This window comes from Pithys albifrons, chromosome 34 (genome assembly GCF_047495875.1).
Source record: "Pithys albifrons albifrons isolate INPA30051 chromosome 34, PitAlb_v1, whole genome shotgun sequence".
Classification (NCBI taxonomy): domain Eukaryota; kingdom Metazoa; phylum Chordata; class Aves; order Passeriformes; family Thamnophilidae; genus Pithys; species Pithys albifrons.
The window spans coordinates 1,215,472-1,231,176 of record NC_092491.1 but is presented as its reverse complement, the minus strand read 5'-3'; the positions used below and the strand labels follow the sequence as shown (position 1 = coordinate 1,231,176).

The window sequence follows — 15,705 nt, the reverse complement described above, 5'->3', positions numbered from 1 at the left end:
AACCCCTCCCAGACCCCCCAAACCTCTCCCAGACCGTCTAAACTGCCCAGGACCCCTAAAATGCCCCCATACTCACCTAAAGTCAGCTCCCAGACCCCCGAAACCATCGCAGGACTCACCAAACCCCCTTCTAGGGCACCCAGACCTGCCCAAATTCTCTCAACCTCCTCCCAGACCCCCACCCAGACCCTCCTAAACCTCTTCAGGACCCCCCCTATTCTTTCTCCCAGTCCCTCCAAACCACACCAGGTCCCCCAAACCGCTTCTAGACCTACCCCAACTATCCCAGGATCCCCCCAAAGCTCCCTCCCAGACCTCCCAAAACAGCTCCAGGGCCCTCCAAACCCCTCCAAGGAATACCGAGGGTCCCAGGGGCGGCTTCTGCCCTGAGTCTCTTCTCGGGGTGCTCAGAGACCCCCCTGGGACACTAAAACAGGGAGCCTGGAGAGGGGGGACCTCCAATACCTGTAGGGCCCCCAGCAAGCCCATTAGGGGAGACCCCCCCAAAGCCCAAAGGGGAGAGATCAGAGAGCAGGAACTTCTGGGAGGCTTTTTTGGGGCTGAATCTTTGTTGTGCAGGGGGGACACAGAGCTGGGGAAGGGGGTTTTCAGGGGGCCAGAGGTCCAAGGAAGGGGGGATGTAGCAGCTTGGAGAAGGGAAATGGGGGGTCCAGGGAGACCCTGTGCCCAGGAAAGGGGGGTCCAGGGGTCCCCAGTGTTGGGGAAAGGGGAATCATGGGGTAGGGAGATCCAGTGTGTCCAGAGAAAGGGACTGAAAGGGTCCCCCAGTGTTCCAAAAAGGGAAGGGGGAGTCTGTGGTCTGGGAAATTCAGGAGTGGGAGTTCCAGGGGTCCCAGAGTGAAAAAAACCAAAACAAAACAGGAGGTGTGGGGGCTGGAAGAGGTGGAATGGCCAGGAAAGGGTATGCAGGGGAATATTGGTGCAGGATAAGGGGGTGCAGGGGGATCCCAGTGCCTGGGAGTGGGCGATCAGGAGGGTGCCAAGGTGAAGGACAGGCAGGACTGGGGTGGGAGAGGTAGTTGGTGGGTCCAGGGGGTCCCTGTGCCCCTAAAAGGGGAGTCCAGGGGATGGCAGGTTAAAGGAAAAGGGAGTGTGGGATGGGTGGGAAAGGGGGGTCAGGGTTGTCCTGGAGTCACAGAATTAAGGGGTGTGGGGACAGGAAACCTGAGAATGGCCGGGCAGGGGTTTCTGGAGCCCCGGCAGCCTGGAGAGGGAGGACCCTGAACAGACAGGAGACCCCCAGCAGCCAGGACAGCGGGGACCCCCAGAACCCCAAAATGGAGAGGCCAGAGAGGAGGAGTTCCTTTCAGTATTTTCTTGGCTGAATCTTGGAATTTTGGAGATTTTTCTGGACACAAGAAGCTCAGTAAGTTCTAGAGATGGTCTTTGGGAGGAGGAACCCCCAACCCAAGGCACTCACACCTTGTTTTGCCCACGAAAACAGGATTTCTCCTTGCCAAAGCTTGTCAGGATGGAGGAGGAGGCTGCGAGGAAGAGGAAGATGCCCCGGGACTCCCAGGCAGGTGAGGAGGAAGTCAGTGCCCCTTTGCCCCTCCCTTGTGCTGCATCTTCCAGCCCAGCATGGCCCCGGCTGCAGGACAGCCCCGCTGCCGACGCCGTCCTGCCGGGGCCGGGTTTGGGGGGATGTCCTTGGCCTTCCCTGTGGCCTGGAGGCAAATGCCCTGCCTGTGCTTGTTCCCTCCTGCCCCAGGCCCCGAGCTGAGCACGGAGAGCACGGAGGACAAATGCCCCCGGCAGAACCTGCTGGTAGAGGCTGTTTTGAATGACTTCAGGGTACAGGAAGTGAGTGGGGAGGAAAAGCCACGGAGATGCCCCAGGAGGAGAAGCTCCAAACCCAGCCCAGTGTGCTGTGAGGAGGAACACCCAAGGCTGTTCTTGGAAGGCAGCCAGAGCTTGAGCCAGAGCTCTGACCTGATGGTGCAGCAGCAGCTTCAGACCAGGGAGAAGCACTACAAGTGTTTGGAATGTGGGAAGGGATTCAGCCAGAGCTCCCACCTGATCTGCCACCAGCACATCCACACTGGGGAACGGCCCTATACGTGCAGGGAATGTGGGAAGAGCTTCAGATGCAGCTCCAGCCTGAGCAGCCACCAGAAGATCCACACTGGGGAGAAGCCCTACGAGTGTTCCGAGTGTGGGAAGAGGTTCCAGAGCAACTCATATCTCCTGGTGCATCAGCGCACACACACCGGGGAGAGGCCCTACTGCTGCACCGACTGCGGGAAGAGATTCAGGCACAGCTCGCACTTCGTCAGCCACCGGCGCATCCACACTGGGGAGAGGCCCTACGAGTGTTCCGAGTGCGGGAAGAGGTTTCACACCAGCTCCAATCTCCTCAAGCATCAGCGCACACACACAGACGAGAGGCCCTTCCGCTGCACCCACTGCGGGAAGAGATTCAAACACAACTCCCGCCTCGTTGCCCACCAGCTCATCCACACCGGGGAGAGGCCCTACGAGTGTTCCCAGTGTGGGCAGAGGTTTCACAGCAGCTCATATCTCCTGGTGCATCAGCGCACACACACCGGGGAGAGGCCCTTCCGCTGCACCGACTGCGGGAAGAGCTTCAGGCACAACTCGCACCTCGTCACCCACCGGCGCTTCCACACCGGGGAACGTCCCTACGAGTGTTCCGAGTGCGGGAAGAGGTTTCACACCAGCTCCAATCTCGTCAAGCATCAGCGCGCACACACAGACGAGAGGCCCTTCCGCTGCTCCGACTGCGGGAAGAGCTTCAGGCACAACTCCCACCTCGTCACCCACCGGCGCATCCACACCGGGGAGAGGCCCTACAGGTGTGACGAGTGTGGGAAGAGCTTCACTGACAGCTCTACCTTGACCCAACACCAACGGGCCCACCAGTAAGGGAAGCCCTCAGAGTGCCCCAACTGCGGGAGGAGCTTCGTCTGCTGCTCCAGCTCCATCACCCATTGGAGTACCAATGTTGAATGATCCACAGTGACCCACATTGAGCACAGACCTGGTAACCCATGTTGGGTAAAGACCTGGTGACCCACTTAGGGTAGAGTCTTGGTGACCAACATTCCTGGTGACTCACATTGGGAAAACACCTGGCTGGTGGTCTCCTCATCCTCCTGGTTCCCTGTAGGCATCTGGGTGAACAGAGTGGGAGGAACATCCATCAGGACACAGACCTGACCTTGAAAATCCTGTGGGATGAGGGGATTTGATGACTTTAGGCCTGTGCCAGGACATCCCTCATTGGAATGTCCAAGCAAACAATGCCCTGTTTGCAAATGTATCAGTGGTTGGCTGAGGGGACTCCGCTCTGGTTTCAACCCCAGATTAACATCCTGATGGTGAGGCAACCCCAGGAGTCAAATGGCTGTCAGTCAATCCCTTTATACTCTAAAGGTCCAATCCCCTTTCACAGGGGCAGGTTCTTCCAACATATCCCTTCTTGGGGTGTGTGTGGAGATTCCTCCCTTAGGGTGGGAACCCCCACCAAGGTCACTCCTCGAGGCTGAGAGCAAAGATCTCCCCAGGTCCCTTGGGCTGGGTGAGTTCCATTGATCTCTACTTAATAATTCTTTCTTTTGTGATAGCTTTAGTAGAATTGCTTCATCAGTTGCTTTAGGATGGTGCACTGCCCTGTCTCACACTATACTACTGGTAGTTTTAGCATTTATATTTTGTAGTAAATGATTTTGTTTAACATCTTTGAGAATTTGTAAAATAAATAAAACCCTAAGCCTTCCATTTTCCCCCCTGCCCCAGGGTGCCCCCCCCTCTCCAGAAGCCCCAGCACCCCACAGCAGGCTGGGAGCTCAGGGAGCCACCCCGGAGCCCCCTTTTCCAATCCCCCCTCTACCCAAAGATCCCCATGGGACTGTCCATCCTGCCAAGTGCCCCCCCCTCCCTTTTTCACCCTTCTGCCTATTCCTCCCTTTTCCCTTTGCCTCCTCAATCCCCAGCCCCTGCCAAGATCAGTTTGCTGGTCACAGCTCACACTTTCCCTCTTCTCCCAACCCTTACAAATCATCCCCCCAATGCCCATCCACCTCCTGATCAGTTTTGGGGGTCCACCCCTCCCTTTTCCCCCACTTTTCTGACCTCTCCCATCCCATTTCCTGTTGTCCCCAGTCCTCAGTTTCCAGCCCCACTCTGTTTTGAGAGGGGTCCCACTCCCCTCCTGCTCAGTTTGGGGGTCCAAGCACCCCTTTTATCCTCTTCCCCCCAGACCTTTCCCACCATCCCCTCCTCCCACCCCCCACCCTGCTCACCCAAGAGCTCCTCACCCACAGCCAGGAGGGTCCCAGCACCACCAGTGCCCCAAAAGGTCCCCCCAGAAGGGGATTTGGTGGGGACCTTGGTGGGCTCTGAGTGTGTTTGGGGGTCTTTGCATATTTTGTGGCAGTTTAAGGGGATGCAGCTAATTGAGATGTATTTGGTGATATTTGATGTATTTCTGGAGGATTGAGAGTTGTTTGAGAGAGTTCCTGGGGATCTGGGGAGAGTTCAGGGGTATTTCAGAATAATTCAGAAATATTTGGGAGACCTCGGGTATTTTTTGATTATTTGGGGAAGAATCAAAGGATTTTTGGGGAAGAATCAGGTATTCCAGGAGGTTTCAGTTATTTGGGGAGAATTCTGATATTGGGGGAGGGATCAGAGTTCCTGTGGGATGAACTGAGGGATATTTTGGGATAATTCAGTTCTTTTGGGATACTCCCACATGTGAGTCTCTATCTGTGTTTTCCTCCCAGCTCAGATCTGCTCTGGCAGTCCCTGAGCCCTCAGTCCTGCCCCAAACTGCGGCCCTGGGGGCAGCTCTTTGGGTGACGTGGGGCAGCAGAGACCCCCCGGTGCGGCTCTTTCAGTGCAGGAAAGCCCAGGAGGGGCTGGAATCTCCCTTATCCTGGGCCGTGGGATGGAGGGCCCGGCACAGCATCCTCGGGGCTTTGGCAGAAAGGCTGCAGTGGGGAGGGACAGAGCGAGGGGGAGGGACTGACACACACCACTCATCTCTTGTTTGTGCCACTCCTGTGACACCCCCTTGTCCCCCTGAGCCCCGAGACAGATCCAGCAGCTCAGCACCTGCTCTGCGCTCAGCCCCAAGCCTGGGATGGGCCGTGGGGTCTGGGACACAGCCCCGCTCTGGGGGGCACAGCCCCGCTCTGGGGGGCACAGCCCTGCTCTGGGGGGCACAGCCCTGCTCTGGGGGGCACAGCCTCGCTCTGGGGGCAGAGCCCCACTCTGGGGGGCACAGCCCTGCTCTGGGGGGCAGAGCCCTGCTCTGGGGGGCACAGCCCCGCTCTGGGGGGCACAGCTCTGCTCTGGGGGGCACAGCCCTACTCTGGGGGCACAGCCCTGCTCTGGGGGGCACAGCCCCACTCTGGGGGGCACAGCCCCACTCTGGGGGGCAGAGCCCTGCTCTGGGGGGCACAGCTCTGCTCTGGGGGCAGAGCCCCACTCTGGGGGGCACAGCCCTGCTCTGGGGGGCACAGCCCTGCTCTGGGGGGCACAGCCCCACTCTGGGGGGCAGAGCCCTGCTCTGGGGGGCACAGCCCTGCTCTGAGGGGCACAGCCCTGCTCTGGGCCCTGCTCTGGGGGGCAGAGCCCTGCTCTGGGGGGCACAGCCCCGCTCTGGGGGACACAGCCCTGCTCTAAGGGGCACAGCCCCGCTCTGGGCCCTGCTCTGGGGGGCACAGCCCCGCTCTGGGGGACACAGCCCTGCTCTGAGGGGCACAGCCCCGCTCTGGGCCCTGCTCTGGGGGGCACAGCCCCGCTCTGGGGGACACAGCCCTGCTCTGAGGGGCACAGCCCCGCTCTGGGCCCTGCTCTGGGGGGCACAGCCCCGCTCTAGGGGCAGAGCTGCTGCTGGGGGCACCGGGAGACTGGGGGGCCTTTACCCCCCTGGTGCAGCTCCGAGCGCCCGAGGGCACAGCCCTGGTTTGTGGGGCTGAGTCACAGCAACCCACCCAGGGCCGCACTGTGAGCCAAAGTGCCTTTATTGACACCGTGGGCAGGCACAGGGGCAGTGCCTGACACGATGCAGCTCCCCAGGAGTCAAATTTGGGCCGGTTTAGGAGGGGAATTTCACTGAGGACCCCCTATATTCCGTGGTGCAGATCCATCTGAGTGACATCAATCACTGCACATCCTTCCAAGCTACACAAACATCTGGTGAATCACCTGAGACACATTTTTAGGGCTTAGGCAAATGGTTAAAAGACTGAATGTCTTGTGTCTATGCATTTCTTTTCTAACTAGACCTTGTTTACTGGTTGCAGCCTCTGGGACAGAGAGGTCTTTTGATTTATTTCTTGCAAATGCAGGACTAAACTCTTTCAAGGTTTTATCTAAAACTCTGTATGGTCAAAAAAAAATTTGTTTTATCGTTTTACTGTTGTTTGTTCAGAAATTCTCCTGCTTATCTTTGATAGAAAAACAGAAAACATTTGTCTTTTCGCAGGATTCAGGCCAGTTCCTTCTGAACAAACCCTTCTAACTGGCTCTCATCAAGTCCCACCATAGCAAGCCTGGCTTCAGGGCTGCCCTCCCACCCCCAGGTTCCAGCTGGTTTGGGGGCTGCAGCCCTGCCGGGGCTCGGGGCTTGGTGCGGGCGGGGGGGCGCAGGAGCGAGACTTGGGGGGCTCGGCCCCAGTGTCCCCGCGTGTCCCCTCCCCAGGGGCTGTGCCCCCCATGTCCCCCCGTGTCCCCCCCGTGTCCCCCCATGTCCCCTCCCCAGATCCCGCACAGGGAGCGGCTCCCCGCCCGCTCCTTCCCGCGGACCCCCCGGCGGGCTCGGAGCGAGTTTGTGCCTCGGGGGTGGCGGCAAACATCGCGTTCCTTCCCGGGTGTGACAGGCCGAGAGTGACACGCTCGGGACAGACATCGATTCTTTGTTACTGCAGAGCTGGCCCGGGGCTGCTTCACGAATCCAGCACCAACTGGCAAAGCTTTTTACCATTTCTACATCTTGGCAAACAAAGCTAAACAAGCTTGCAAGCAGCTACGAGACATTAAAGCTCAAGAGAACACTTGTTATTTCAGACTCAGCTCTTTCCCTCCTGCAGGTTCTGGGAAAGGGGTCTCAAAGCACAAACTCTGCTCAGATCTCTTGGGGCATTTCCTTCCTCTTGGAAGAAGCAGCTCCTGACCCTGAACAGGCTCCTGTGCCCTCGCAATCACTTCAGCTCCCTTTGACCTGTGAGCAGACAGTGACTTCTCTATTTATTTAAAATTTAAACTTGTCTTTTTTTCTTCTCTACTTGTCTTTTTTACCTCTTGATCTTTTTCAATCTCTCCCTCCCCTCTCTTTCCCTCCCCTGCCTTTTCCCCTCCCTCTGTCCTTTCTGCCACCTCCTCCCAGCAATGCCTGTTCAGCTCAGGGCAAACCCTGCCCTGCCAGGGCTTCCCGAGGTGCCTCTTGCCCCTCCAGCCCAGGGGCTGCAGAGCCCCAGCCAGGCTGTGCTGGCTCCATGGGATGTGGCACACGCTGGGGCTCAGCTGCCTGCAGGTCTCCTCAGCCTCTGCCTTGGCACAGGCGCCCCAGAGGATTCACCTGCAGGGGCCGGGAACAGCAGCCCTGGGCTCTGAGGCTTCTCTGCCACAAAGGGAAAAGAAACCCAGGAGACAAAGTGTTCAGGCCAGGAGGAAGCGTTGAACCCCTGCCGTGATCCGGAGGAACAGTCCAAATGGGGCAATGCTGGGAAAACCAACGCCCTGGGGGAGGGCAGGGGGTGGGAAGAGCATCTCTCTCTTGGGAAGCACCAGTGGGATGGGGATGGAGCCCTGGGGTTGGTGTGGAGCACTCAAATTCCTGGCTCTGGTCACCTCAGGAGGCTGAAGATCCATCTCCAGGTCCTCAGACACACCTTGGTGCCTGTGAAGGACCTTGCCCTCCTGAGCCCCAAGAAGGTCCCTGTCCTGGTTGGGACTCAGGATGGACTGAGGATCCAGCACGGGAGGCCAAAGCAGAGGGGAGAGGACCCAGCCCAGCCTTGTTCTGCTCTTCCCTTCCCCAGGGTCAGACTGGCAGACATCCCACCCGGTGCGTGTTCTCCTCCCTCTGAGTGTGTTCCTGGGAACCCTCAGCCTCAGCCTCGCTGTGGCCCTGACTGGTGAGTCCCACCCAGGCACCCCCGTGGGGAGGATCCGGGCCAGGCACCTCCATTTTAGGGGATGGGAGGACCCCAGGATTTTCCCAGCATCAAGGCAGGCTCCCCAGGCAAAGCACCCTTTGAGGTGACTCCATTTTTGCCCTAAACTGTGGTCCAGGCTTCTGCTCCTCACTCCATCACAAGATTATCATCCCCAGTTTCTCTCTTGCAGCTGCTAGGAAAAAAAACCCCAATAAATCAATCCAATTTTCCTGCTTTTTAGGACTGCCCATGTGTCTCCCTCAGCTTTCTCTATTTCATTCCTTGGAGATGCCATTTCCCTCAACTGGAATTCTGCTGTGTGTGCCCAAACACCTGGCCTGGTTTCCAAGGAAAATGCTGTTACTTTTCTGAGGCTGAGGGCAACTGGACCACAAGCCAGGGAAGGTGCAAGGCCCTGGAAGCTTCACTGGCCATCAGAAGCACCAGGGGTGAACTGGTGAGGACTGGGCTTGAGCCTCTGTGCCAGCACCAGAGTGGAAAATATGAGTAAATAAAGAGAATAAACCCAGCCCGAAACCTGCCTGGCCCCAAACTGGTCCCAGTGGTGGTGCCTGGAGCCAAGCCCTTGGGAAAAGCCCCATGTGTGGGTGGGGGATGGACACAGGTGGGAAAGAGGAGGTGGGGAAGGCAAGACTGGCCACACCTGATGTTTCTTTGCTTTACACAAGTTAATTCTATGCTCTATTACTGGCTTGTAATAACATAACTAAGCCCTAAGAGCCACAAAGATGGGCAGTTTGTGTGCCACTAAATAGACATGGAACAATCACAAAGAACTTCCCTCCCAGGGGATTTGCAGGAGGAATACACAGTGCTGCAGGACATGCTCACAAACAGAGTTTCTGAGGGAGTTTGGGGGTTAAATTTTGCAATAGAGAAAATCAACTGCTGGACTGACTTGAGCTCTGATTTGCCTACAGTGATGTGGGGCTGATGGAAGACTTCCTGAGGTGCAGCTTGTATTCTTCAAGCTGCCTTCCAGCCCAAAAAGCTCAGCAGCCTCTGCAAAGCAGGATGTGAAGCGCTGCAGAGCTGCTTCTGTGTGAGCAACGAGGGCGGCATCGTCAGCAAAAAGCAGCTCTGGACAAGGTGATTCAGGGGCTTGGTGTGGGCCTGCAGTCGCCTCAGGCTGAATGGGCTTCCATCGGTACCATATCGGATGGAGATGCCGTTTCCTTCATCGAGCTCTGCTGTGGCTCTTTGGAGCATCATGCTGAAAAAGACTGTGAATAGAGTGGGTGCAAGAACACAACCTTGTTTCACCCCACTGGTTATGGGAAAGGGCTCAGAGAGTGCATCGCCAGATCTGACTTGTCCACGCTGATCCTCAGGATGATCATTTCGAGGAACCTGGGGGGACATCCTAAACATTCCAAGATCTGCCACAGGCCTTTCCTGCTCACAGTGTCAAAAGCTTTGGTGAGGTCAAGGAAAGTTACATGGAGTCCTTTGTTCCATTCCCTACACTTCTCTTGGGAATCAGAGCTTAAGTCAGCCCAGCAGTTCCCCTACCTGGGAAGCATCATTTCCTCGGACAGTAAGATCGACAAAGAGACAGACAGCAGGTTGGCAAAGGCATACAGAGCCTTCTGAAAACTCCATAAAAGAGTCTGGTCCAATAAACACCTGAGGAAAAGTACAAAGATCAGGATTATCCTCCTGGCTACTGGTATCATTTGATAATTGTGTGTGTCACGTTCCAGTGAAGACATTTGTTTGAAGAAAAACAATGCAAGGGATGTTTTTAAGTTCTCTCAAAGGGCAGATTCTAACGACATGCTCAAATGATGACACTGGTTTGATACAGGATGATCAAAAGAGGATTGAGCCAGTTCATTTTCATCCAAAGGATACCAGAGCTGCAGTGAGTTTTAATAGTTTGTCAGTATTTTAAAATCCTTTGATATTTTCCTAGAAGACCTGACATTTCTCTCTAGGCATGTACCTGCTTTTCCTGGGTTCTTTATTGATTTTTGTGGGATTCTAAACTGAGGGCATATTACAGAAAGCTGTTCCTGAATTAGCTGTAAAGTGTTTTCTGAAAAACTGAACTGCTGGTGTTGATACAGGTTTATGAGAGCTCTCAGCTGGTGCTGCTGTGCTGGCAGGAAGATTGGAGTGGAGTGGTAGCTCTGAGTGTAGAATTGGCTTTGGCTGACTAAAGGGTAAAGAAGGATAGGACGATGAAACAGTTCCCTGAAAAAAGTTCTTTGTGATGAGCTGGAATTGATTTATTTGCTTTTGATCCAGAAAAGGGGCTTGTAGAGTTTTCTGGCCACCGCAGGCATTTGCTGATCCAGGTTTTTCATCTGGATTACAGAGATACGACTGCCAGCCAGAAGCAGCCACAGCACTAACATGTGTTGGCACAGTTAATTACAGAATTGTCCCTTTCCTTGGTGCAGTTGGTTGTCTCAAGGGGGAGGGGTTCTCCATAAAGCTCCACACCCCTTGGTATCAATGGAGGCTGAGGGATGAACGGATGGACATTCCCCCTCCTGGGATGTGATGGGGGCATGGAGTGTGAGTGTGACGTGTGCGTGGGGGGGGTGTGTGTGAAGGGTGCGAGGGGTGTGGGGGGTGTATGTGTTGCATGGGGTGAGCGTGTAATGTGTGCAAGGGGTGTGTGTCTGTGCATGGGAGGGGTGTGTGTGAGCTGTGCGTGGGGTGTGTCATGTGCATGGGGTTGTGTGTGTGACATGTGTGGGGGGGAAGTGTGTGTGATGGGGGTGTGGGTGTCACGTGTGTGTGACGTGTGTGTGGGGATGTGTGTTATGTGTGCATGGGGGGTGTGTGTGATGGGGGTGTGGGTGTCACGTGTGTGTGACGTGTGTGTGGGTGGCTCTGTGTGTGACGTGTGCGGGGGGGAAGTGTGTGTGAGGGGGTGTGCGTGTCACGTGTGTGTGTGTGACGTGTGTGTGAGGATGTGTGTTATGTGTGCATGGGGGGGTGCGTGTGATGGGGGTGTGGGTGTCACGTGTGTGTGACGTGTGTGTGGGGATGTGTGTTATGTGTGCATGGGGGGTGTGTGTGATGGGGGTGTGGGTGTCACGTGTGTGTGTGTGACGTGTGTGTGGGGATGTGTGTTATGTGTGCATGGGGGGTGTGTGTGATGGGGGTGTGGGTGTCACGTGTGTGTGTGTGACGTGTGTGTGGGGATGTGTGTTATGTGTGCATGGGGGGTGCGTGTGATGGGGGTGTGGGTGTCACATGTGTGTGTGTGACGTGTGTGTGGGTGGCTGTGTGTGACATGTGCGGGGGGAAGTGTGTGTGAGGGGGTGTGGGGGGTCACATGTGTGTGTGACGTGTGTGTGGGGATGTGTGTTACGTGTGCATGGGGGGTGTGTGTGATGGGGGTGTGGGTGTCACGTGTGTGTGACGTGTGTGTGGGGATGTGTGTTACGTGTGCATGGGGGGTGTGTGATGTGTGTGGGGGGGGTCACATGTGTGTGTGACGTGTGTGTGGGGTGGAGGGGTGTGTGTGTGACGTGTGGGTTGTATATGACATGCACAATTTAGGGACAAACATGCCAAAATCATGCTAAGGACGTGCTAAAACAAGTAAAACCTTAGGAATCATGCCTTGAAACAGACACATGTTTAAAACATGGTAAGAAGATGTTAAAATCGTGTTAAATCATGCTAAGAACATGTAAAGACAAGCTAGAAAACACCACAACCATGAGACATGGTGAGAACGTGTGACATGCTAAGATCATACCAAGAACATGGTAAGGGATCATGGAAAAGGCTAGTGACTAGGGACATGCTAAGAACACATGAAGAGACCGTAGAACATGCTAAAGGAACATGTAACAGACTAAGGAACCAGAATATAGGGTAAGAACATGGGGTCACGTCACATGCCAGGAAAATGCCGAGAACACACTAAGGTAATGGGACATGCTGTAAACATGCCAAGACCATGCTAGAGGTCACATGACATGCCAAGAACATGTTAAGAACACACCCAGGTCATGTGACACGCGTGGGGCCATGCAAAGAACATGCTAAGTCCATGTGGCATGTCAAGAACATAGTAAGAACATGCCAAGGTCATGTGGCGTGCGTGAGAACATGACAAGAACATGAAAAAATCATGTGACATCTCAGGAACATACCTGGAACATGCCGATAGCATCTGACACGCCAGGAGCATGCCAAGAGTATGCCGATGCCGTGTGACACGCATGAGAATATGCCAAGAACATGCCAAGGTCATGTGACATGCATGGGCATATGCCAGGATCATGCTAAGGTCATGTGACATGTGTGGGGACACAACAAGGTCATGCTAAGGTAATCCAACATGGCATAAACATGATAAGGCCGTGTCACATGAGTGCAAACGTGCCAAGAACATGGTAAGGTCATGTGACACATCAGGAACACGCTAAGAACATGCCACGGTCCTGTAACATGATAAGAACATGCCAACAACATGCAAAGAGGGTGCCAATGTCATGTGGCACACCAGGAACATGCTAAAACATGCTAAGGTCATGTGACATGCCAGTGATGCCCAAAAAGGCAGAACAAACTGTTTAGAGACAAAGTTTTAGTCCATAAACAGCAAGGTATTTATTAAGACAACGTTGGGAAGCCCCCGACTAGCGTCGGGCAAAGAGCTTCAAAATCTACAGTGAGAAGCTACAGTATTTATACATTTTGGTGAGGGATTACAGTATTCTTACATACATATTCATGCATAATTATAATATTGCAATATAATATTCATAGCAGGCGGAGTTGGGGCGGAGCTGTCCATTTTGAGGAATATTATGAGGGGAGATCCTGTTACTTCATCAGGTGGTGGTCGCATTCTTGCTCCTCATCCTCATGAACTCTGTATGATCTTGCAGTGGGTTTTGCCAACTATGGTGTTCTGGTTTCTTTTCTTGGGATTAACCTGTCAATTTGTTGTTTAGCTAAGCACAGGTCTACGCTAATTGGATCGTTAATTATGACTCCACTGAAGGTTAAACCTTATCTCTTGGAAACTCCCATGAAAGTTGGGTGCTCTTTGTAAAATCCCCTAAGTTCTGGCTTTTCTCTACTTCATTCCCCCCCCTTTTCTTATGGCTTGCGGATTCTTCCGCCAAGCCCAAAAGAATTTTGTGCTGTTTTCACCATAATCCATAAAGATTGGGTTCTCTTAATTATGGTGCTAATCTTGTACCACAAGTACACATTCAGGAGTGTTAGCAGGACGGTACTTACGGCTATAGCTATCATTGGATGCACTAGAGAATTGAATACCTGTGTTGCAGTAGGGGAACGTCCTGTTAGGATATCCCACCAATGCTGTTCTCCCTCTCGCTCTACCTTTGTCAGGATAGTTTTTATCTTTGCTGTATCGTGTTCTACTTGCCATAAGGTGCGTTGTGTACTTCTGTTTACTTCTTGCACTAATCTTTCTATGTCTGGGTGTCTAAGCATTTTCTTAAGAAGTTCAGTATCCATACTTATTTGCAGGCGTGGTATATTATGATACAGGCTATAATCCACTTCTATCAGCTGTTTAGTAGTTACCGGAGCAGTGTAGTCAAAATCACAACCTATAATGCGAGTAAAATTACATACACAAAAGTTAGTACCATTAGTTGTTTCATGGCAATGGTCAATTGTGAGTTCAGTACAGAGAGTCCTAAGGCATGCACATCCATTGCCGATATAGTATACCTGCGATTTGGTTTGATTGTGGGGTAACATTTCAAAGGTACATACGCTATTTTCAGTGTCTAAGCACAGGTCTTCTCCTTCTACAATAGTATTTTCACAGACATAACCTAAGTGTCCTTTGGAGATGCACGTTTCTAAGCTGACTGTTATCCATTTCCCCTTAATGTAATCAAAACTGGCCCAGACGTTATGATCAATTGGTCGAACTAAAACGTTTTGGTGCATTGTCCCCAGAGTCAGGACAGGAAAAACAGTTCGTTCCCTGGCGGCACTGATCGTGAGTACATATGCCTCGATTTGTTCATGTTGGGGATTGTAGGTAAAATTTACCAGGTGCCACCAGGCTTGATGATCCCTTTCAAACTGGGTAGTGGAATTGTTTTTAGCTATTAGTTCTCTTATTTCTTGAGGCAAAATTCCTGAGACTCCTTCCCTTATAATTCCAGCTGTTACAGACTGTACCCACTGCTGTGTTTGGATGCATTGGAGAGCGAGTACAACCGTCCTGCTAACATCCCCAGCATATTCTGCAATCTTAAGGAAATCCTCAGCCGTGTGGTTAGCTAATAGGGTTAGCAGTTTGACTGCTACCGATTGTGTTTCGGCCAGGGCCAACATAGATGAGCTTATGGGAACCCTAAGTCTCCCCAGATCTGAAGTAACTGAGCTTAACTTATTTACTAATACTTCCTGGTCGATCGTGTTCAATACTCCTAATCCCGTCCTTAACCATCCAGTTACATCTCTACGGACTCGCTGGGGATAGGATCTAGCTGCCAGCCATGCATTCCAGCCTGTGAGGCTCTGCTGAATAAAGGGCTGGCATTCCCCTCGTAATTGCGAAACATCTACCTGGACATTAACTTTAATTCTTTTTAGTGAGTATGCGGGATCTAATAACAATTTCTGCCCATTTGAGTGGCTTATTACCTGTGGACTAATAAAAGTCAGATTATGTATTCTTCTACAAATTGGGCTGAGAAGTACTGAAGTTGTGGGGGTTTTAGTAGTAATAGGGGTGTCTTCTGCGACATGGATCATAAACTGGTCCGATACTGCTCGATCTCTAACCATATACAAGTTACTGTGACAAACTGAGTTAAAATCATTTTTAGTTCACATTTCTCCTCTCCACTGCTTCCTACTGTGTCCCATAAGCAGCTAACTGATCTTTCTCTTTTTACCCATACTGGATGTTGTATCCCTTTACTGAATGTAAGGATTGAGCCTTTCTTCGGGGTTATGGTTAGTCTAACCTGTCCCTTATCCTGACTCACCAAATTGGCAGGTTTACATCCTATCTGAATCTCTTCCCCTTTTTTCCCAGTTATACTCGTTAGTTTTCCTTGACTCTCTGTGTATTGCCAATCATATGGCATATATGATTGGTTGTTGTGCAAGACATAGATAACTAAATACTGGTCGACTTCTGGGCTAGACTGTGGATCATCCGCATCGGACCACATAAGCGCCTTCCTCATTCGTGCAGTAGACCAAGGCCATTGCAACTCAAACGATAAAATTATACTTATCCAGTGTCCCGAAATCATTATGAGGAGCATGGTTAAATCCATTGTCAATGATTGTCGTTAGGGATCCTTCTTCCTTTAGTGGAGAGTCATTCCTTGAAATTCCTGGTCCAGGCTACAGGGAGTTGAGGGGGCAGAAACAGTTACTCCTGAAACAGACATTCCCGTTATTCTTTCCCAGGATTTCTCGTCATAATTTTGCAAATAGTGAGCCCCGATTCCTGCCCCACAATACTCAGCTATTGCCCAGGTTTTATCCTCACAAAGGATTCTCCGCACTGCGTTCCTAGTCCAATGTTCCAGATTCATTAAATACTAATGAT

The 15,705-nt window shown here is 52.8% G+C and overlaps 1 protein-coding gene across 1 annotated transcript in view; it reads left to right on the top strand.

Moving 5' to 3' along the window:
- The first annotated feature begins 1,808 nt into the window (after positions 1-1,808).
- LOC139684177 (zinc finger protein 850-like) overlaps positions 1,809-15,705 on the top strand; it is a 107,356-nt gene continuing 93,459 nt past the window's right edge. Inside the window, 1 exon segment of the mRNA XM_071579780.1 lies at positions 1,809-2,895. Within this exon segment, the coding sequence (XP_071435881.1) occupies positions 1,957-2,895 (939 nt within the window). The 5' untranslated portion in view covers positions 1,809-1,956.